At 53.4% G+C, this 15,911-nt stretch overlaps 5 protein-coding genes across 5 annotated transcripts; all 5 read right to left on the bottom strand.

Annotated features, from left to right (window-relative positions):
- Positions 1 to 661: 661 nt before the first annotated feature.
- COL26b_011690 (uncharacterized protein) lies at positions 662 to 1,741 on the bottom strand (the record flags this gene model as incomplete). The annotated part of the gene is made up of 1 exon (XM_053184351.1): positions 662 to 1,741. One exon carries the CDS (start codon positions 1,739 to 1,741, stop codon positions 662 to 664), a length of 1,080 nt encoding a protein of 359 aa, XP_053031697.1.
- Positions 1,742 to 2,523: 782 nt separating this feature from the next.
- COL26b_011689 (uncharacterized protein) lies at positions 2,524 to 3,959 on the bottom strand (the record flags this gene model as incomplete). Its single annotated transcript, XM_053184350.1, has 5 exons — positions 2,524 to 2,713; positions 2,768 to 2,878; positions 2,930 to 3,361; positions 3,416 to 3,859; positions 3,919 to 3,959. 5 exons carry the CDS (start codon positions 3,957 to 3,959, stop codon positions 2,524 to 2,526), a joined length of 1,218 nt encoding a protein of 405 aa, XP_053031696.1.
- A 4,799-nt stretch (positions 3,960 to 8,758) lies between these two features.
- Positions 8,759 to 9,859, bottom strand: COL26b_011688 (uncharacterized protein; the record flags this gene model as incomplete). Its single annotated transcript, XM_053184349.1, has 1 exon — positions 8,759 to 9,859. One exon carries the CDS (start codon positions 9,857 to 9,859, stop codon positions 8,759 to 8,761), a length of 1,101 nt encoding a protein of 366 aa, XP_053031695.1.
- A 1,618-nt stretch (positions 9,860 to 11,477) lies between these two features.
- On the bottom strand, positions 11,478 to 12,575 carry COL26b_011687 (uncharacterized protein; the record flags this gene model as incomplete). Its single annotated transcript, XM_053184348.1, has 2 exons — positions 11,478 to 12,333; positions 12,391 to 12,575. 2 exons carry the CDS (start codon positions 12,573 to 12,575, stop codon positions 11,478 to 11,480), a joined length of 1,041 nt encoding a protein of 346 aa, XP_053031694.1.
- A 1,021-nt stretch (positions 12,576 to 13,596) lies between these two features.
- COL26b_011686 (uncharacterized protein) lies at positions 13,597 to 14,902 on the bottom strand (the record flags this gene model as incomplete). The annotated part of the gene is made up of 2 exons (XM_053184347.1): positions 13,597 to 14,487; positions 14,582 to 14,902. The coding sequence occupies 2 exons, from the start codon at positions 14,900 to 14,902 to the stop codon at positions 13,597 to 13,599; spliced, it is 1,212 nt and encodes a 403-aa protein (XP_053031693.1).
- Between the last annotated feature and the right edge of the window lie 1,009 nt (positions 14,903 to 15,911).

Below are 15,911 nucleotides of genomic sequence, written 5' to 3'. Positions count from 1 at the left end.
TAGCATGGGTGCGACGTCGTGTTCCCCCAGAACCAAGCGACCGGGCCCGGCTGAGAGTAAGGCGAAAGCTGAAAAAGCCACGGCGTCAAAACATTCAACAGGAATAGGAAGAATTGGATTCTATGTCCCGTAATAGCGATGCCCACGCTACCTAGGTAGATAGCACAGAATGAGTTTTGCTGTCTTACTTCCATCCAACTGCAGCGAAACCTTTCGCCATATTCTCGTTAATACTCAGTACACGTACCCGGGCTCGCTTGGCTATCCGGAGCTATCCAGTGCCTAAAATTCCAGCAGTTGTTCGCAGGTAAACAGTTATTCAATCATGCTATCTGACACCAGGGCCTCCTGTGAGCTGTGCGCAACCTGACACACGTCACATCTATTTCCGCTAAACGGTGAGGCCGGATCCCCTGTTAATAATAAGGCCCTACGCTGTAATAGCTCCCCGCATGGAGAACCAATATCAACTCCATGCCGTGTCACCCGGGCGTAAGCAAGAGGCTTCCACTGCAGCCAACTATTCGATGCCTTCGAGAATTTTCATGTCCAGGTTCTCCGATAAACTTGAAGTCTCATATCCTTTTCACATAATGTTGTTGCGAGACTCGATTCAAAGCTGGGCGTACTCATGACTCAACCAGTCCCCGCTCCATCACTCTTATCCCCGAGGCATCTCCTGCGACTTCATACTCGCCAGCTCCACCATCACAACAAGCCTGCATACCACGGATGATGCAAAGAACCTCATGATAACCCTGATAGCGTCGCCCGGTGACAGAAACAAGATGGACGAGAACCACCCGGTGCCCAAAATGATGTGAAACGCAGCAAAAAACGAGCCAACGCCGAACAGCACCGCAACCCACGGCTCAAATTGCGGTACTTCGGCGACTTTCAGCGACGGGTGCCGAAGCCCTGGGGTAAGCTCCCTCAACATGAATTTGGAGACGGATGTCCCGCTGTTCTGCCGTGAAAATGTGCCGGACGGGGAAACCGACTCGGCCCGCGGCGGGAGCGGGGTCCACTGCGTGTCGTCGGGGCCCTCCGGACCCGCATCAACCCGACTGACACTACCAGGGCCCGTGCGGTTGCGGATGTGCTTTGCGATGGCGGAGAATTGGAACGGTATTGCGACAAGGAGGAAGATGAAGGTAACGGAGAGGACCCAAATGAGGGGGAAGAACCAGATGTTGCATTGGAAGCTCATGACGGTGTAGTCGCCAACACGCACAGCCAAGTTGATGACATTGAATACCGCAGCCCCAATGAATAGGTATTCCAGAATGCTGACGACGATGCCCCATTTTGAGCTGCGGATTCGGGGTATGAACCGTTCACCCTGCACCATGGACAAGATGTCGGCTGGGGTTTCTATATGGAAGAGGCGATCCAGGCAGAAGGCCGTGCTGCCCAAGGCGATGAGTATGGCAAGGAGGGGACGACGGGCGGAAAGCAGTGTGAGTTGGGTCATCGAGGGACCCATCATTGATAGCATTGAAGGAAGGATGCCGAGGAAAATGGCAGCAGAAGCGATTTTGGCCTTTGTGGATTCGGAGGTTTCGGTGAGGATGCAATCGAGATGCAGGTCGCAAGTTCGAGTGTTCAAGTTGCGGTAGTCTGCGAGGTAGGCATTGAGCGTCTCATTGCAAACACCCGTCGATATGTTTTGGAGTCTGGGGCCGAAGGTGCTGAACCAGTCCTGGAAGCGAACAGGGTTTCCGATTGCGAGTTGAGACATTGCTGCGTTCGTCTGAGGCAACGGCCTAAGAACACAATGAATGAGTGATAGAGAGCGACTGGAAGCCAATCAAGCATGGTATGCGATGGTTACACATTCTTATACAGGCGACAGTGCATCTTGGCGAAGAAGTCAATTGAGGTGGTGAGGTCTCAGTTCAGCTTCAGCTGACATCAAAAAGTTCCTCGAGTCATCAAACCTGCCGTGGATGTCAGCCTCAGCGTAAGTAGTCATCAGGGGCGATTACGAGCGATGAGTCTTGACTGCAACTCTGGTGTGTGGTGTCATTCCTCAACGTCGACTGGATTGGGCGTTGCAACGACCTTGGGTGGTCGTGCCGAAATTCTGATTGGGCCCTTCGTAGCTGCAACTCCAATTGTAGAGAGTCGGCCCATCGGCGTCTTACGTGCATGAGCTCGTAGACCGGGTACGGTAGCCACGAGCGATGACAAAGGCTCACCATAAATAGACCTGCTGCAGAGTCAGCTTTCACTCAAGGATCAACTGCTTTCAGGACTTGGCATTAACGGGAAATCTGAGCCGGGGAGGCTAGATTGTGTGGTTGGGAAGCCAGACGTGTCGCGTGCTGCATGAACATAGGCCTGTGTCAAAGACTTTTATTCATCAATCTGTATCTACCAATTTGAGGGTATCTGTCCTTTTCTCTCGTGCGAGATGCCATTGTAGTACCAAACGCCAAAAGCCATTCTGAAGGATCCGTCGCCTCCCAAACCCAGAGTCATAAGTCAAAGCCAATAATCATCAACGCCCAAGGTCATCATTCAAGCGTTCTCGTTGCGGGTGCCCCAGGCCTCGGTGCTCAGAGTGAGCCAAGAGTAGACGTCGACAACCGGGTAGCAAATGTCGAGGAGAATAGCAGCGCCAAGGTGACCCTCAGCCCAAGGGTAGCGGCGAACAAAGTCGCGGTAAGTGGCGATCATGGACAAAAGGTACCACATGCCAACGAAGTACCTGGTCGAACTGTGTCAGTCTGTGATCATGTTGGAAGAGGTTTGTGGTACTTACGCGACAGGCGACTTCTGGTAAACGCCAACGATGAAGGCGATGATATGGACCCAAGCAATGATGGGGCGAAGAAGGCGCTCGACGAGCTTGCGAGCCATGTAGGGGTGCTTCCTACTAAGCTATCAGTACAACGTCATGGGTAGTGCGGGGAACGAGACGTACTTGTAGAGCTGGAGAAGACCAGGCTTGTAGACGACAGTAACCAGGAAGGACTGGATGGCGTTGCGCTGCCAGCGAACCATCTGACGCAGGAGGGCGCTGTCGCGCATGACGAGGGTGGTAATCTCCGCCTCGGGAGCGTTCTGGATAGACATCTTCCATCCCTCGGTGACAAGCCAGCGGGTGATGAAGACGTCATCGCCCGTGTTCTGACGCTTGCCGCACCAGTACTCGTGAGTGATCTCGTACTGGAAACGAGGGTCCTGGGCGATCTCGGCGCGCATCATGAGGGTGCGACCAACGAGGCAGAAGACGCTACCATCTGCGGCGAATCGGACAGCCTGGACATTGTTCTGGTTCTCGAGGGAACGGAGAGAGGCAACCTCCCAAGGGGTGATGACGTTTGGGTTGCGGCGACACACAGGGAAATGGGCACTGGAAACCTGGTCAGAAAAGATGACAGAAGATTGAGCGGCAATTCAGACATACCTCTGCTTGCCAACAGCCCCACCGACCTTGGGGTCCTCGAAGGGAGCCAGGAGGTGGGGAAGGACTTGGCACTTCCAGAAGGCATCATCGTCAACCAGCGCGAGAATCTTGCCCTTGGCGTGCTTGATGCCGACAAGCAGCTGCTCGCGCTTGTTGGCGACATCAGCAGTCATGAGGCTGATGCGCTCATCTCCCTCAGTAACCACGGGGCGAACCAGGTCGTAGACGCGCTGGAGGTCGCGCTCAATGGTTACGATAATGATCTCCTTTGGCTGGTTCGTAAGCCACAGACGAAGACAGTCCGTGAATTCATCAGGAGTGTTGATGGTGGGAACAATGATGCTGACATCACTGCTGTTGTAGGTAGGCTCATCGGGGAGAGGAATGGGCGTGTAGGCCTCTGCGAGACGCTTGGTCTTGTCCTCCTCTAAGAGGTAGTACATCCTGTGAACAAGCAGGTGAGTCTGGGGAAGGCGCGCCGGAAGAGGTGAGGGGAAACTTACCAGAGCCCGCCGAGAGTATAATTGGCGATAGTGGTGACCATGATTGTGTTGGTGGATGTTGGTGTGTGTCTTTGTCTTGAGGTTGTGGTTTGTGAGTTGTATGGGAGAGATTTGTTGTGGTGGTTTGTGGGAGAAGAAGTTTTGGGTGGTGACTGCGACGCGAAATATTTTATTGAGAGAGTGGTGAGTTTGAAAATTCACCGCGTGGGGCAGGGTGAGGTGAAAGAAATCTCTGTTCAGACGGTTCTCACCTTTCAGGAAGGAGAGGCGCGCAAAGAGGAAGGAACGAACCCAGTGCCTAGAGTGAACAACCTATATGTGGTAAATTTAATGAAAGGATGACAATCTTTTGTAGAGTTCTGGGTGATTCCACGTGATCTTCAAATCTTTGCTTGAATTCTGGATAGTCGGAAGTTGTAAGCTTATTTGGCTTTGGCAGGTTGATAGAAGTGAAGGCATCTACATAATGGCCCTGCAAGGCATTATTACCAAGTGTGGGAGTATTGGACATGATGCTGGAGCTTTCGACCGGTCATCGGGCATGTTCATTCTTTTGTAGCACCCTAAGAAGATCGAGAACTGCCCAATTTTATTCCAGTAGAGAGTGATAATCTTTATTGGTAGACCAATTCTGGGTTGCCGGTCGTCGATGTTCACAGTATGTCCTCCCCAATTCCCTCAAGTGGGCCAGGTTTGAGCTTGCGTTTTCAAGCTTCCCTTATTTGGAAAGGCAATTCTGGCCTGTTCATTGAGAGTTAGCTACCTAGTTTCAAGGCGATTATCTCCAATCAGGTTCATCAAGATGGAAGCCGCTCAGAAGGAACTCACGACTGAGGTTGCATTTCACCCGCCGGTGCCATCTCCCCGATCCCAAACGCGAAAAACCCTCGCAATCAACGCCGCTTCCTCTTCCCTCCTAGCAGCGCGCAAACGCCGCTGCAATCTTCTCCACTTCCAAACCACAGCGGCTGCCACTGGAACGATGAATAACCCAAATGTCTTGAGCTCATCGTCGCCAAGCTTGGGTAGTAAATCTGCGAACTCTGCGCTGTGTGTTCCGAAAAGGCCGCCGATCCACTTGCAGGCCGCCCGCTCTCTGAAAACATTCGAAGGTGTGAGACTCTCGAAATCGCTGCCTGGATAGGCAGGAAGGAAAATTTGCAGCAGCTGCATGAGGAGAAGAAGCTCTTTGACGGCAACTACCATGACGCTTTCCGCTTCGGATTGCGGGAGAACAGCGTCGGGCATCTCAGACCCAAGGCCGTAGAGCGTGATGATGAGGTCGAGTGCAAGTAGACCGATAGTCAAGCACTCCCATAGTTCGAGTTGATGGTTGAGTTTTGTAATTAGAGGCATTTATTTTGGAAATGGCGTGGACGGAAGATGTCACTAAAGACTTCGCTCAACATTTGTGAAGTCGCATGTGTGTCAGCAATTAAGAGGTCCAGATACGAGAATCAATGTGACGGGCTTCTCTCCTAGAGATGCGTAATATGAAATGAGCTCAGATGAACTCGTGTGACATGCTCATGAGATAGATGATCCACCAAGATGCTGACTTGAAAACTTCAGCAAGAAGACACTTCGCCGTTTATCAATAACACCCAATCATGCGCTCACAAGCCCCCGTCTCTCAGGCAAGACCCAATACAAGTAGGAAATGGCCACTGTAAGCTGAAAGAACGCTACGTGAGTCGCATGGGGGAGGTATGCCTCTCATGGGAAAGTCTTTAAGCATGCGGTTTGTCGTTGGAAGACTGAGGTCAAAGACCCATTCAAGCTATTTGCCAAAAGGTTGACATTGGCTCCCATGTCTAGAAAGGTTAGCGATTGCCTGTATTCTCCTCGACGCCACGATTTACCTGCGTTTCTCAGCTTTGCTTGTTACTACTTCTGGAGAGTATTTCTCTGTCTTCTCATTTATAAATTTATTGATTATTCGTGAGACTAATTCTTCTTTTCTCTTTTCGTTATTTTCACGCTATTTGTTCTTGTCCTCGTTGTTCTTGATGTTTGTCGCTGCTATTATAGTCCTCATTTTTATTGTCGCCGCATTTGCATTTTCGTCATTCTTCACGTCCTTGTTGTCCTCAATGTCGTCTAAAAGAGAGTCTACGGGTGATTTAGGATCGCTCTAACCTTGGAGTACCCTGTACAAAGCTTCGTTGATATTGGAGCCTCGCAGGAGACACCAGCTGTTTCGATTGATGCTTCTAGGTCAGAGTTCAACAATCTAAACTGTATTCTAGCTTTAGCCTATGGAATCCATTCCCGCTATAGAATATGCTTCACGCTTAGTACATAAAGCAGCGCGTCCCCGCTTCCACTGATTGCTCTTCTACACCCGATTCGAAATGTTTAGCCGCGACATCATGGATTACTATCGATCTACCTTCAGTGCCATCGTCTGGATGGACTCCTTTCTCTTCTTCTACTGGGATATTCGGCGATATCGACCGGTCGATGCTGAAAACATAGAGCGCCTGATCATAGACTATTTCAAAAGCAAAGTACCTAACATAACGTCGAGCCAGGACCCCTCATCATGGGATACATTGCTATGCCATCTTATGCGATCACTGGCATGTCTTCTAGGTATAAGGTCCAACCCGCATTGCGCTAAATAATGCGCTGACGTGCCGCAGGCTCCAGAACCGACCTGGAGCAGGTAGATAGTAGGTACGACTGGCTGTTGCTCGAAGTAGGCGAACCCCGTCGTTCGCGACCATATGTTGATTGGCTGGCCCTGGAGCCCATCATTTACCGGCAACTCGCCCCACATCCCGGAGAAAAGGTGTCCGACCTCATATCACACATGGTTACATCCTACGAGCATGGTAGAAATGAGCCACTTCAGTGGCTTAATACATGGAAGGGAAACCCGTTTCTCAACGAGTTCGGGCATGCGCACCGGTCAGATCATTGGACATTGCCGCTCCCAACGCATGTAGATCGGATCTTGACTCTCGCCTGGAAGTACGGATCGGAAAGTTTCAGGTGCAAACGAAATGGGTGCCGAACAGGCAGCTGCCAGTATCACATTACAGGATTCAATCTATTTCCAACGGCGAGATTGACGGGGAACGCATTCCGCCTTGTACTTCAACACACTGCCAGCGGGGACATGGCGCAGTTGAGACCCTATTATAACCACGATCGGTTTTGCATTCCGGCCCATGGCTTGTCCCCCGATGGTTACAAGTTCTGTGCCGACAGACGCACGATTAACCTTGGTTAGGAAAACCGAACCTATGGAAGAACGAACGGGCTGAAAGTCTGGCCGGAATATCCAAACAGGATCACCTCTATGTACATCCATCCAGGACAGGCCACCGCCGTGCTATGACTTAAGAGTCTTATTGCTACTGAGTACACCTGACCTTTTCAAATTACAGAAACAGCATCCTTGACAGCTCATATCCTGAAGCCGACAACGAGGCGAATACTGGGGCCGCGTAAGATCATTTCGATCCAGACACCCCGCCCTAACACGGACTCCGACCAGCCCCAAGGCAGCTTTACGACCATGTCTTTCAAAGGATGGATGGCAGATGAGCCACAAAGTCTTGCAGGAGTACGGTGACACACTTTAGAAACCACAAATGATGAAGACAAAGAGCGCAGAAAGCTGTCCTTCAGGAGGTCCATGGCAAGCGAGTGGGGATCAAAGATTGCTCGCGCCAAGTGATTGAGACCCCTCGCCGGTGTCATAGGTCTCTCAATCGGGTCCTTTGTTGTTTTCTTGGCCCGCACAAGGCTCAGTGATGCTTTGTGAAGGTCATGGAAGAGAAGATACGCGTCGTCGAGGTTGCAGGAGCAGACGCCTGGTGAGCATGACTTACGCGAAGCGAAGCGCGCCATTGCTGCGGCGACAGTCGAGGCGGAGAACGAAAGAGCATCAAATGACGGGCTAGCGCGAGGCATCATCCGGCTGAGTAGGCTTTGCCTGTCTCTCGAGTGCGCGAAGCTTCGTCATGTTGATCTAGGAAGCCTGGCCATTGGTTTCGTGCGGTCGTCATGATGCTGCGGCTGGAAGCACCGCGAGGCGGTTGAGCAAACTCTTGTACACTGGACAGAACATGGCAAATATCACGTCGGAAAGGAATGAATTGAATTTGTGAGGTCTGGCTCTGTTTGCTATCGAGTACTGTCTATGGATCCGTGAATGCGATGAAGGAGTATTAAGGGTGGTGTGTCCATAGGAAGAGAATGAGCCAAATGAAGTCTGCGTGGTCTTGGCGCAGGCTATGTGCCCGAGGCGAGAAGACATCCTGTGGTGACTCATTTGAGGAGAAAAAGGGAATGAAGAAAAGGAAAAGCAAAACGTAAAGACGAGGCTGCGAAAATCCGATCGCCGTCCAGTCCCCCGAGTCAAAAACGTCGCAGCATCCTTCTCTGGTCCCGCCAATTTCAGAAGTCGAGCCACCCCAAGTCGCCTTCGATATCGTCCTGGTGGTTGTATCTTCAAGGTCATGGCCCATGTGTGTGGTTGTTCGTGCGCAAGTCTTGAGAGTCAAGGTCCGCGGACTGACTGCTGCTCTCGGAGAGGGGTATCATCATCGTGTGAAGAGAAATGGAAAACATTTCAAAGACTGGAGAAAGCTGTCAGAAAGATTTCACCAGGGAGTTTGAAACTCATTTCCATCAGACTTACAAAAGTTTGTCATGTTTGATCATCATGCGGATGTTGCTGTTGATGGGCATGACATTACGTGAAGTTCGCATGACTGAGTGCAGGAATGTTGCGAGAAAGTGCATCGAGATGTCTTGTGACTCTTGCGACGCCCCTGAAATTTAGCGGTAGAAGAAATGCTGAGATTGAATTCGCTGGCTCTGGAGATCATCCCCAGCGCGTCTGCGGTCCCTTGATACTATCACGCAAGAGATAGCTCTTACCGTTGTGGTCAATCTGCTTGGCGGGGCCGATGTGGCACTCTTCCTTTGACACAACCTTGAAGTCGAACTCTCTGCTGAAGACAAGGAGGGATGACTCGGATTCGGGGTTGGGGATGAGATCCGCAATGTTGTTAGCAATCTTGGCCACGGTGAAGTTCTCGCCCGGGTTGCACTTGGGGTGAAGCTGTCCAACGTGGGGGAGGACTTGATTTTTGTGGTTCCTGACAGGAGGTCGGAAATGGTCGTTCGCCTCAATGTTTTTTCCATGCGCCCAGAAGTTGTAAATGACGTAGACCGCTCCTGGGTTGCCATCATTATCGATCCGGACAACAACTCCAAACTTAGTCTCTTCCCATGGACTTTCGCGCATGTATGCGTCGTTGAATGGCTCGCCCTTCTTGGGCCAGCCGTTGGTACCATTAAAGACACGCAGAGATCCAATCTGGGCGAAGACAAAGCCTGTCTCAGGAGGGGTGAACACATGGTCGGATCCGGTGTTAATCATCTTGATGGGAATTCCTGGGTCTGTGTCGCAAATTTCAAGGCCGATGTCAAGATTGATTCCGAGCAAACTGTGATGAAGTCGCTGTCCGGTGTGGTTGTTGGGGTTGAAGCCATGAGGCAGAAGGTATACCGGGCCAGGATCGATGCCATAGCCAGTGGTATGGCCGCCGTGAGTTGCAAAGCCGATGGGGTGGAACTTTCTGAACATCATTTCCATCATCCAATACCACTGAGCTCTGGGGCCGGACTGAGTGAAGTTGGTGTTCTTGATCTGCATCATGCACTGTCGGGGAGTGAGCTGCGGGTTGATGATTTTCTCAACTCTCTCCTGGGCCCGCCTGCCATCGTATGCGAAAAGCTCCATGCGAACATTCCGGTCCGGAAACTTTTCGGTTGCTAACTTACGGACATCGGTTGCATTCCATTGAGTATTATTGTCGACTTCTGTGGAGAGGGACTCAAAGGCTGACAACAGTTCTTCCGTCAAGATGGGGTGTTGAGGGCCTGCTGAACGCCGGTCCGAGACCGAATCAGTGGACATGGTGGGCAATGTCTTGTGCGTGTCTTGTTCGTGTTCGATTATGACGAGAGTGATAGAATGACCTGACCTGGCGGCTCTGTACGGTGCAGAGAGAGTACTGAGGGATTTCGGAATGCTCTCCGGTTGTTGCGCGTGCGAGGAAAGAAGGCGGAGAAGATAGCAGGAAGAGCGGCTCTAAAATTGCATTCATCAGCTGCGTTTAAAGAAAGATGAAGAATAGAAATTCGAATTCAAACATTGTTGCTTTCTCATAGTGAAAACAGCTGGATTTTGTGTCTCACCTTTCTGTGTTTCTGAAGAGCGAAGTTTGCCGTTGGAAGGGCAGGAGTGACTGATGGACAAAGGTACCTACCTTGATGTGGCATAGGGCGATGTTCACACTAGCGGTACTCCACATCTGGGGAAACTGGTCCGCTTTCCTTTTCACCTTGTTTACCTTACCTTACCTTACCTATGTGCGGCACCTTGAAGGTACTCTCTGGTACGTGTCGGGATGACTATATTGCGACACAGCAAGAAACCTGCCTAAATTCTAGGCGCAAGTAAACGCAATTTGTGCTAGGTACTAAGCAAGGTTTCATTAGTAGAGAAGGTGGGGTCAATGTTACTGCGCCGTCACTACGGCAGTACGCTGGATCTTAGTGCTAGCTAGATGTGAATCCCATCACGATGCCGGCAAGACTGTTCTAACGGGCCCGCATAAGGAGCCTGAGCGCTGTCTATACTCAGTGCGGTACGCGAGACATCGAGAGGGCAAGCGAGGCGCTGCTCGCCAGTTCTATAATTCACCTTTCGAGGAGACTCGCAGTGAATGTCAGCAATCCCGCGAACGTGAGTCGACAGCAAATGCCCGTCTGGTGAGTCGGTATCCACTCTGACTTAAGCGCTGCTGCCACACACAACAAACCAAATACTTCGGCAACGAGAGCAACGAAAACAGAGAGCAGGAGCAGGGAGTGCAAGTCAGGGACAGTGACTCCGGGGGCCGTGGGCCGGAAGGGTATCCAGTTCAGATGGGGGCAGCGGCCAGGTCTGGGGGGTTGGCTTTTCTTTTTATGCTTATCTGATGTCGTTGGAGCTCTCGTGTTCTCACGTCACGCACACCCTAGGGTTCATACCACCGTACACCAACCTTAATACTCCTCTCCTACGTACATGAAAAAGTCTCTAAGATCATATGATTCATCACTAGTCGCCGTCCCGTTCCAGTGACTTGATCCATGTACGCTGTGGTAAACACTGAGCTCCATTGACGACCAGACGACTTTTCAGATGGAAGCGCAGCCATGGGGTTTGGAACGCCTCAGTGGGAGGTCTCAAGCTGTCAGCTGGACCGGCGTAGGTAGGTCTCGTTACTTGGGGGTGACGACTGCGTTTGTACAGGCCCTTCGGCCATCAAAGGGCGTACGACGTCTTGGGAAAACAACGCGTGCCGATTTCTGGGTATCGTAGGACACATCGTTTGTCCGGCCATTCTCCCTTACTTCCGCTTTGTGTGTCGACGTGCATATGCGACGAAGAATGACGGACACCGGCGAGTAAGAAGGGCAGGGATCATATCAAGTACGGGAATCGAACCGGCATTGAACTTCAGGGGTATTTCGCATTAAGTCATTATTTACATGCCAGAGTAGGCGTTGAGGGCAAGCTGTCCGCCCAAGTGCGCGTACAACACATTGCTTCCCGCGGGAATCTCCTCGTTCTTGATCAGCGCCATCATGCCCGCCAGACTCTTGCCCTCGTACACGGGGTCCGTGATGAAGCCCTCCGTGCTCGCGCCGAACTTGATGGCGTCAATGGTCGTCTGGTCCGGCACGCCGTAGATGCCGCCGTGGAAGCGCTCATCCAGGATAATATCCTTCTCCGTAATATCGCCCTCCTCAAGTCCAATCTTCGCACCCGTGTTCTTCGCAATGCGCAGCACCTGGTCAAACGTCTGCTTCACCGTCGCAGACGCATCAATACCGATAACCTTCCTCTTCGGCGACGCGCCCGTCTTCTCGGCCAGCTTGAAGCCCGCAACCATGCCGGCCATGGTGGACCCCGTGACGGCGCAGACGATGACGGTGTCGTAGAAGACGCCGGTCTCCTTCTCCTGGGCGACGACCTCGAAGGCCCAGCGGGCGAAGCCGAGGCCGCCGAGGGGGTGGTCGGACGCGCCGGCGGGGATGTAGTAGGGCTTGCGGCCGGCGGCGGTGAGCTCCTCCTTGAGCTTGGCGAGGGTGTTCTTGTGCTCGATGCCGAAGGTGGAGGGGTCGAGGCGGACGTCGGCGCCCATGAGGCGCGACAGCTGGATGTTGCCGACCTTGGCGTAGACGGGGTCCTCCCACTCGACCCAGTGCTCCTGGACGAGGGCGGCCTTGAGGCCGAGCTTGGCGGCGACGGCGGTCACCTGGCGCGTGTGGTTGGACTGGACGCCGCCGATGGAGACGAGGGTGTCGCAGCCCTGGGCGAGGGCGTCGGAGGCGAGGTATCTTGGGGGATGTGTTAGTTCATGGGAGCTGTGAAAGGGGGGAGAGGGATGAGCTTACTCGAGCTTGCGGGTCTTGTTGCCGCCGTAGGCCAGGCCGGAGTTGCAGTCCTCGCGCTTGGCGTAGACGTTGACCTTTCCGCCGAGCGCCTTGGAGATGCGGGGGAGGGGCTCGATGGGCGAAGGGCCGAAGAGGAAGTTCTCCCTCGGGATGGAGGCGAACGGCTCAGGGAGGACGGCGGCCATTGTGAGTGTCTTTTGTGGAAAACGGGTATCAAAGGAGAAAGGGAAATGGGATGCTGAGTGAGAGAGACATGATCAAAGACAGCAGTGACCAGAGGCCGTCTCTTAAATAAGACATTGGCGATGTCGTGAGGAGAGCGACGTCGGATGGTTGAAGGCCAAGACGTGAGAGCTGACTCGAGGGGCAAACGCGGGCGGGTGGATAACGATGGCCCACCGTTATCTGCAACGGGATCATGCAGGCCGCTATCGATAAAGGAAAGCTAACGACTTTAGCATAGAACTGATGGCCATTATATCATTCAATTTCTCTGAATGAAGGTTATCGAAACTCTTGTTGAGCTGCCTAGCCAGAGATCAAGTCAACGAAATTTGCCCGGCCTGATTTGCAGCAAAAGTAGAGCAGAAGTGTCGATGCCGTCGTGTAACTCGTCGTTGCTGCTGCCCCTCCATCAGCACCTGTAGGGGACCTTTTACCCCTCCAAAACAGTGACAGACATGCCCTGCAGCCGCACTCGCGAAATTTCCCGGCGATGGCGCGACCGGAAAACCCTGCGATTGCCGGGAAACTTGGCGGGAAACTCGGGAAACCCACTTTCCCGCCAGTTTCCCGTGGCGAACTTCGCCGAAGTAACGGAATCGGAGGAGTTGCCCGGCGGACGGAATCCAGAACGCTGCCCTTGTCACTGGCCATCGCGGGGCACGATTTGTCTCCATGTCATTTCGTTCGCAAGTCGTATTCACATCAGCATTGACATCTCACTATGAAGGTTTGAGGATGCACTATGGAATAAGGTGAAGTGCTCGGCGAGTCCGACAAGTTGTGTTTAACTGTTTTGTTCATTCAAAATTTGCTACTCTTCACATTTTGTATGTTCCAAACACTCTATGAGTGTTGGCGGCGCAAAGACACGTTTTCCCTCATCTTTCTTTGAAGATGATCACACACCATGATACGCTAAAAGATAATGCATCATTCTGACAAGACACAGACCGCTCATGCAACATCACACACCACAACCATCTACTCGGCGTCAAGCGGCGCCGTGGGAGGCTGGTTGTTCACCTGGATACCACCGCGCTTCTTCTCCTTGCTATCAGGGAACGGCAGCGCCCACCCGCCCTCCGTCTCGGGCGTCGACAGCCACAAACGCAGCAAGTGGCGTCTCGGCGCCGGCGGCGGGAAGTCCTTGTACTCCGTCCTGGCGTGCAACAAGTGCGCATTGCTCAAGAACTGAATATCGCCCACCTCCAGGATCATGTGCAGCGCGAGCTTCTGGCACGTATCCTCGAGCGTCTTCAGCGCGTGCAGTTGCTCCGGGCTCAGCGGCGGGATGATCCCCTTGTCCGAGAACCGCGTCAGCGAGCGCACGTAGTAAGGGTCCCACTTGCAGTAGACGCGCTGCTGGCCGCCGTTCTCGATGTAGAAGACGGGCTGGCGCGTCCACTGCTCCTGGCCCTCGGAGACCTCGCCCTTGCGGTCAAAGTACCACACGGGCTTGGTCAGCAGCTCGGCGACGTCCGGGTGGGCGCGCTGCAGCTCGTTCCAGACGGCGTGGATGCTGACGAGGTCGCTCTCGCCGCCCTCGGCGGCGCGGTGGACGCACAGCAGGCCGACGAGGTCGCCGTCGTCGGCGTGGAAGAACTGGCGCGCCGTGGTGCGGTAGATGCGCACGCGGTCGATCTGCGTCGGGTCGTCGCCGACGTCCTTGACGTGGCCGAGCACGTGGCCGCGGCCGTTCTGAGACACGAAGTAGCCCAGGTACGTGCCCAGGCCCATGTAGCCGACGGCGGTCTTGTGCGGGCCCCATTCCTGGGCTGGGAAGCCCTTGAAGAGGATGAAGCCCTTGCCGTTGATGAGGTCTTCGCGCAGGTCGGTGAGGGCCTTGCTGAGTTTGGGGAGGGGGAAGTTGCTCTGCGGGGATGAGATGTTAGTATGGCTGTTGGGGAAGATGATAAGATGAAGGCAACTGCCAAGTGGCGTTGCCGGGGTTGGATCGACGACTTACCTTGGAGATACCGGTCAGAGGGGTGCCGCTGGCGATGAACTCGTCGGATGTGCGGCCGAGCTCCTCGACCTCCTCGGGGGTGAGGCGGTGCGTCCACTTCTCGGGGCTGTTCTCGAACTCCTCCTTGTGCCAGACGGTGCGGCCCGTGATCTCCTTTGGGAACTCCTCGTACGGGCGCAGGACGTCGTAGAGGGGGTTGTGCTGTCCCGACGTCCTGATGCCGTCGGGGAAGATGTCGCGGGGAGCGTCATCATTCTTGCCCTTCCAAGGGCCGGAGGAGCTGACCTCAACAGGCTCGTCGACGAGAACACCCGGCGCCATGGTTGCGTATTGAGTACTGGGGTATCCAAAAAAAAAAGAGAAAGAGAAGATGTACAGTGAGGGGCAAGGTTGAGTATCTGATGCGAATGCACCTAGCAATTTGGAGAAGGGAAACACACTTATAAGTATGAGCAGAGCCGGAGATCGAGTTTGTTACCCCTCATCCAAATTTTGACACAAAAAACTCTCTGACGTCGCACGGGGGCCTTGCGCCCCTTTATCGCCAGCGAACCAAACCACCGGAATGGCGGGATTCGAAGGGTTTCGAGGGGGGTTGTCGAGCTCGACGCAACAGATGGCGTGCTCAGGGACCCATATCGCGACTGCTCGTCCGATGACGCGAGACACTACCACCACCACCACCACTCTGTTAGTGTCAGTGTAATTGGAGTGTGGGGTTCGCCGATCGGGTGGCCCCGCAGCGCCGATGTCGTGCTCCGTGGTCGACGGCAGTACGGAGCCGGGGTGTCACGTTTTAGACTTTTTTTTCTTCTTTTCTCTCCCAATTGCATGCGCCTTTTTGTCTCTCCTTGAATCCATCCGTTTATTCTTCTGATTCGCTTACGACGCCCCGCGCTTGAAATCTCCGAAGACTTCCGTGGTGAGCTGTTCACAGGTCAATGGATGCTGCTCATGCAATGATGCGGATGAAAGCTCCCGACCTACCCCAACGTCTCCTCAGCACACCATCCTGCGGGACTAGCCCGTTGGCGTTATCACACCCTTGTCAAATTGGCTGCGAATAGACGTGCCAACGCCCTGTCCATTCTCCAACGGCGCGTGGACTTGCTCTTCGATCTGTGCCGGTGAGAGACAACTTGTGTGGATGCTGAGACAGCAGCCGAAAAGATATTTCCGAGGTAACAACCGATCAATGGGGGCCGTTGGAACGGTAGTTGGCCGTCCCTGTCTTTGAATTGCGACGTTGGCAGGCTATGCGAATTGATTCATCCCACTTCACTCCGTAGCTGCAACCGAAGCCGGTGTGTTGTGATTGGAAAGCTCTATT

This window comes from Colletotrichum chrysophilum (genome assembly GCF_026319265.1).
Source record: "Colletotrichum chrysophilum strain AFK26 chromosome Unknown scaffold_148, whole genome shotgun sequence".
In the NCBI taxonomy this organism is placed as follows: Eukaryota; Fungi; Ascomycota; class Sordariomycetes; order Glomerellales; family Glomerellaceae; genus Colletotrichum; species Colletotrichum chrysophilum.
This window is presented reverse-complemented; position numbering and strand designations above follow the sequence as displayed.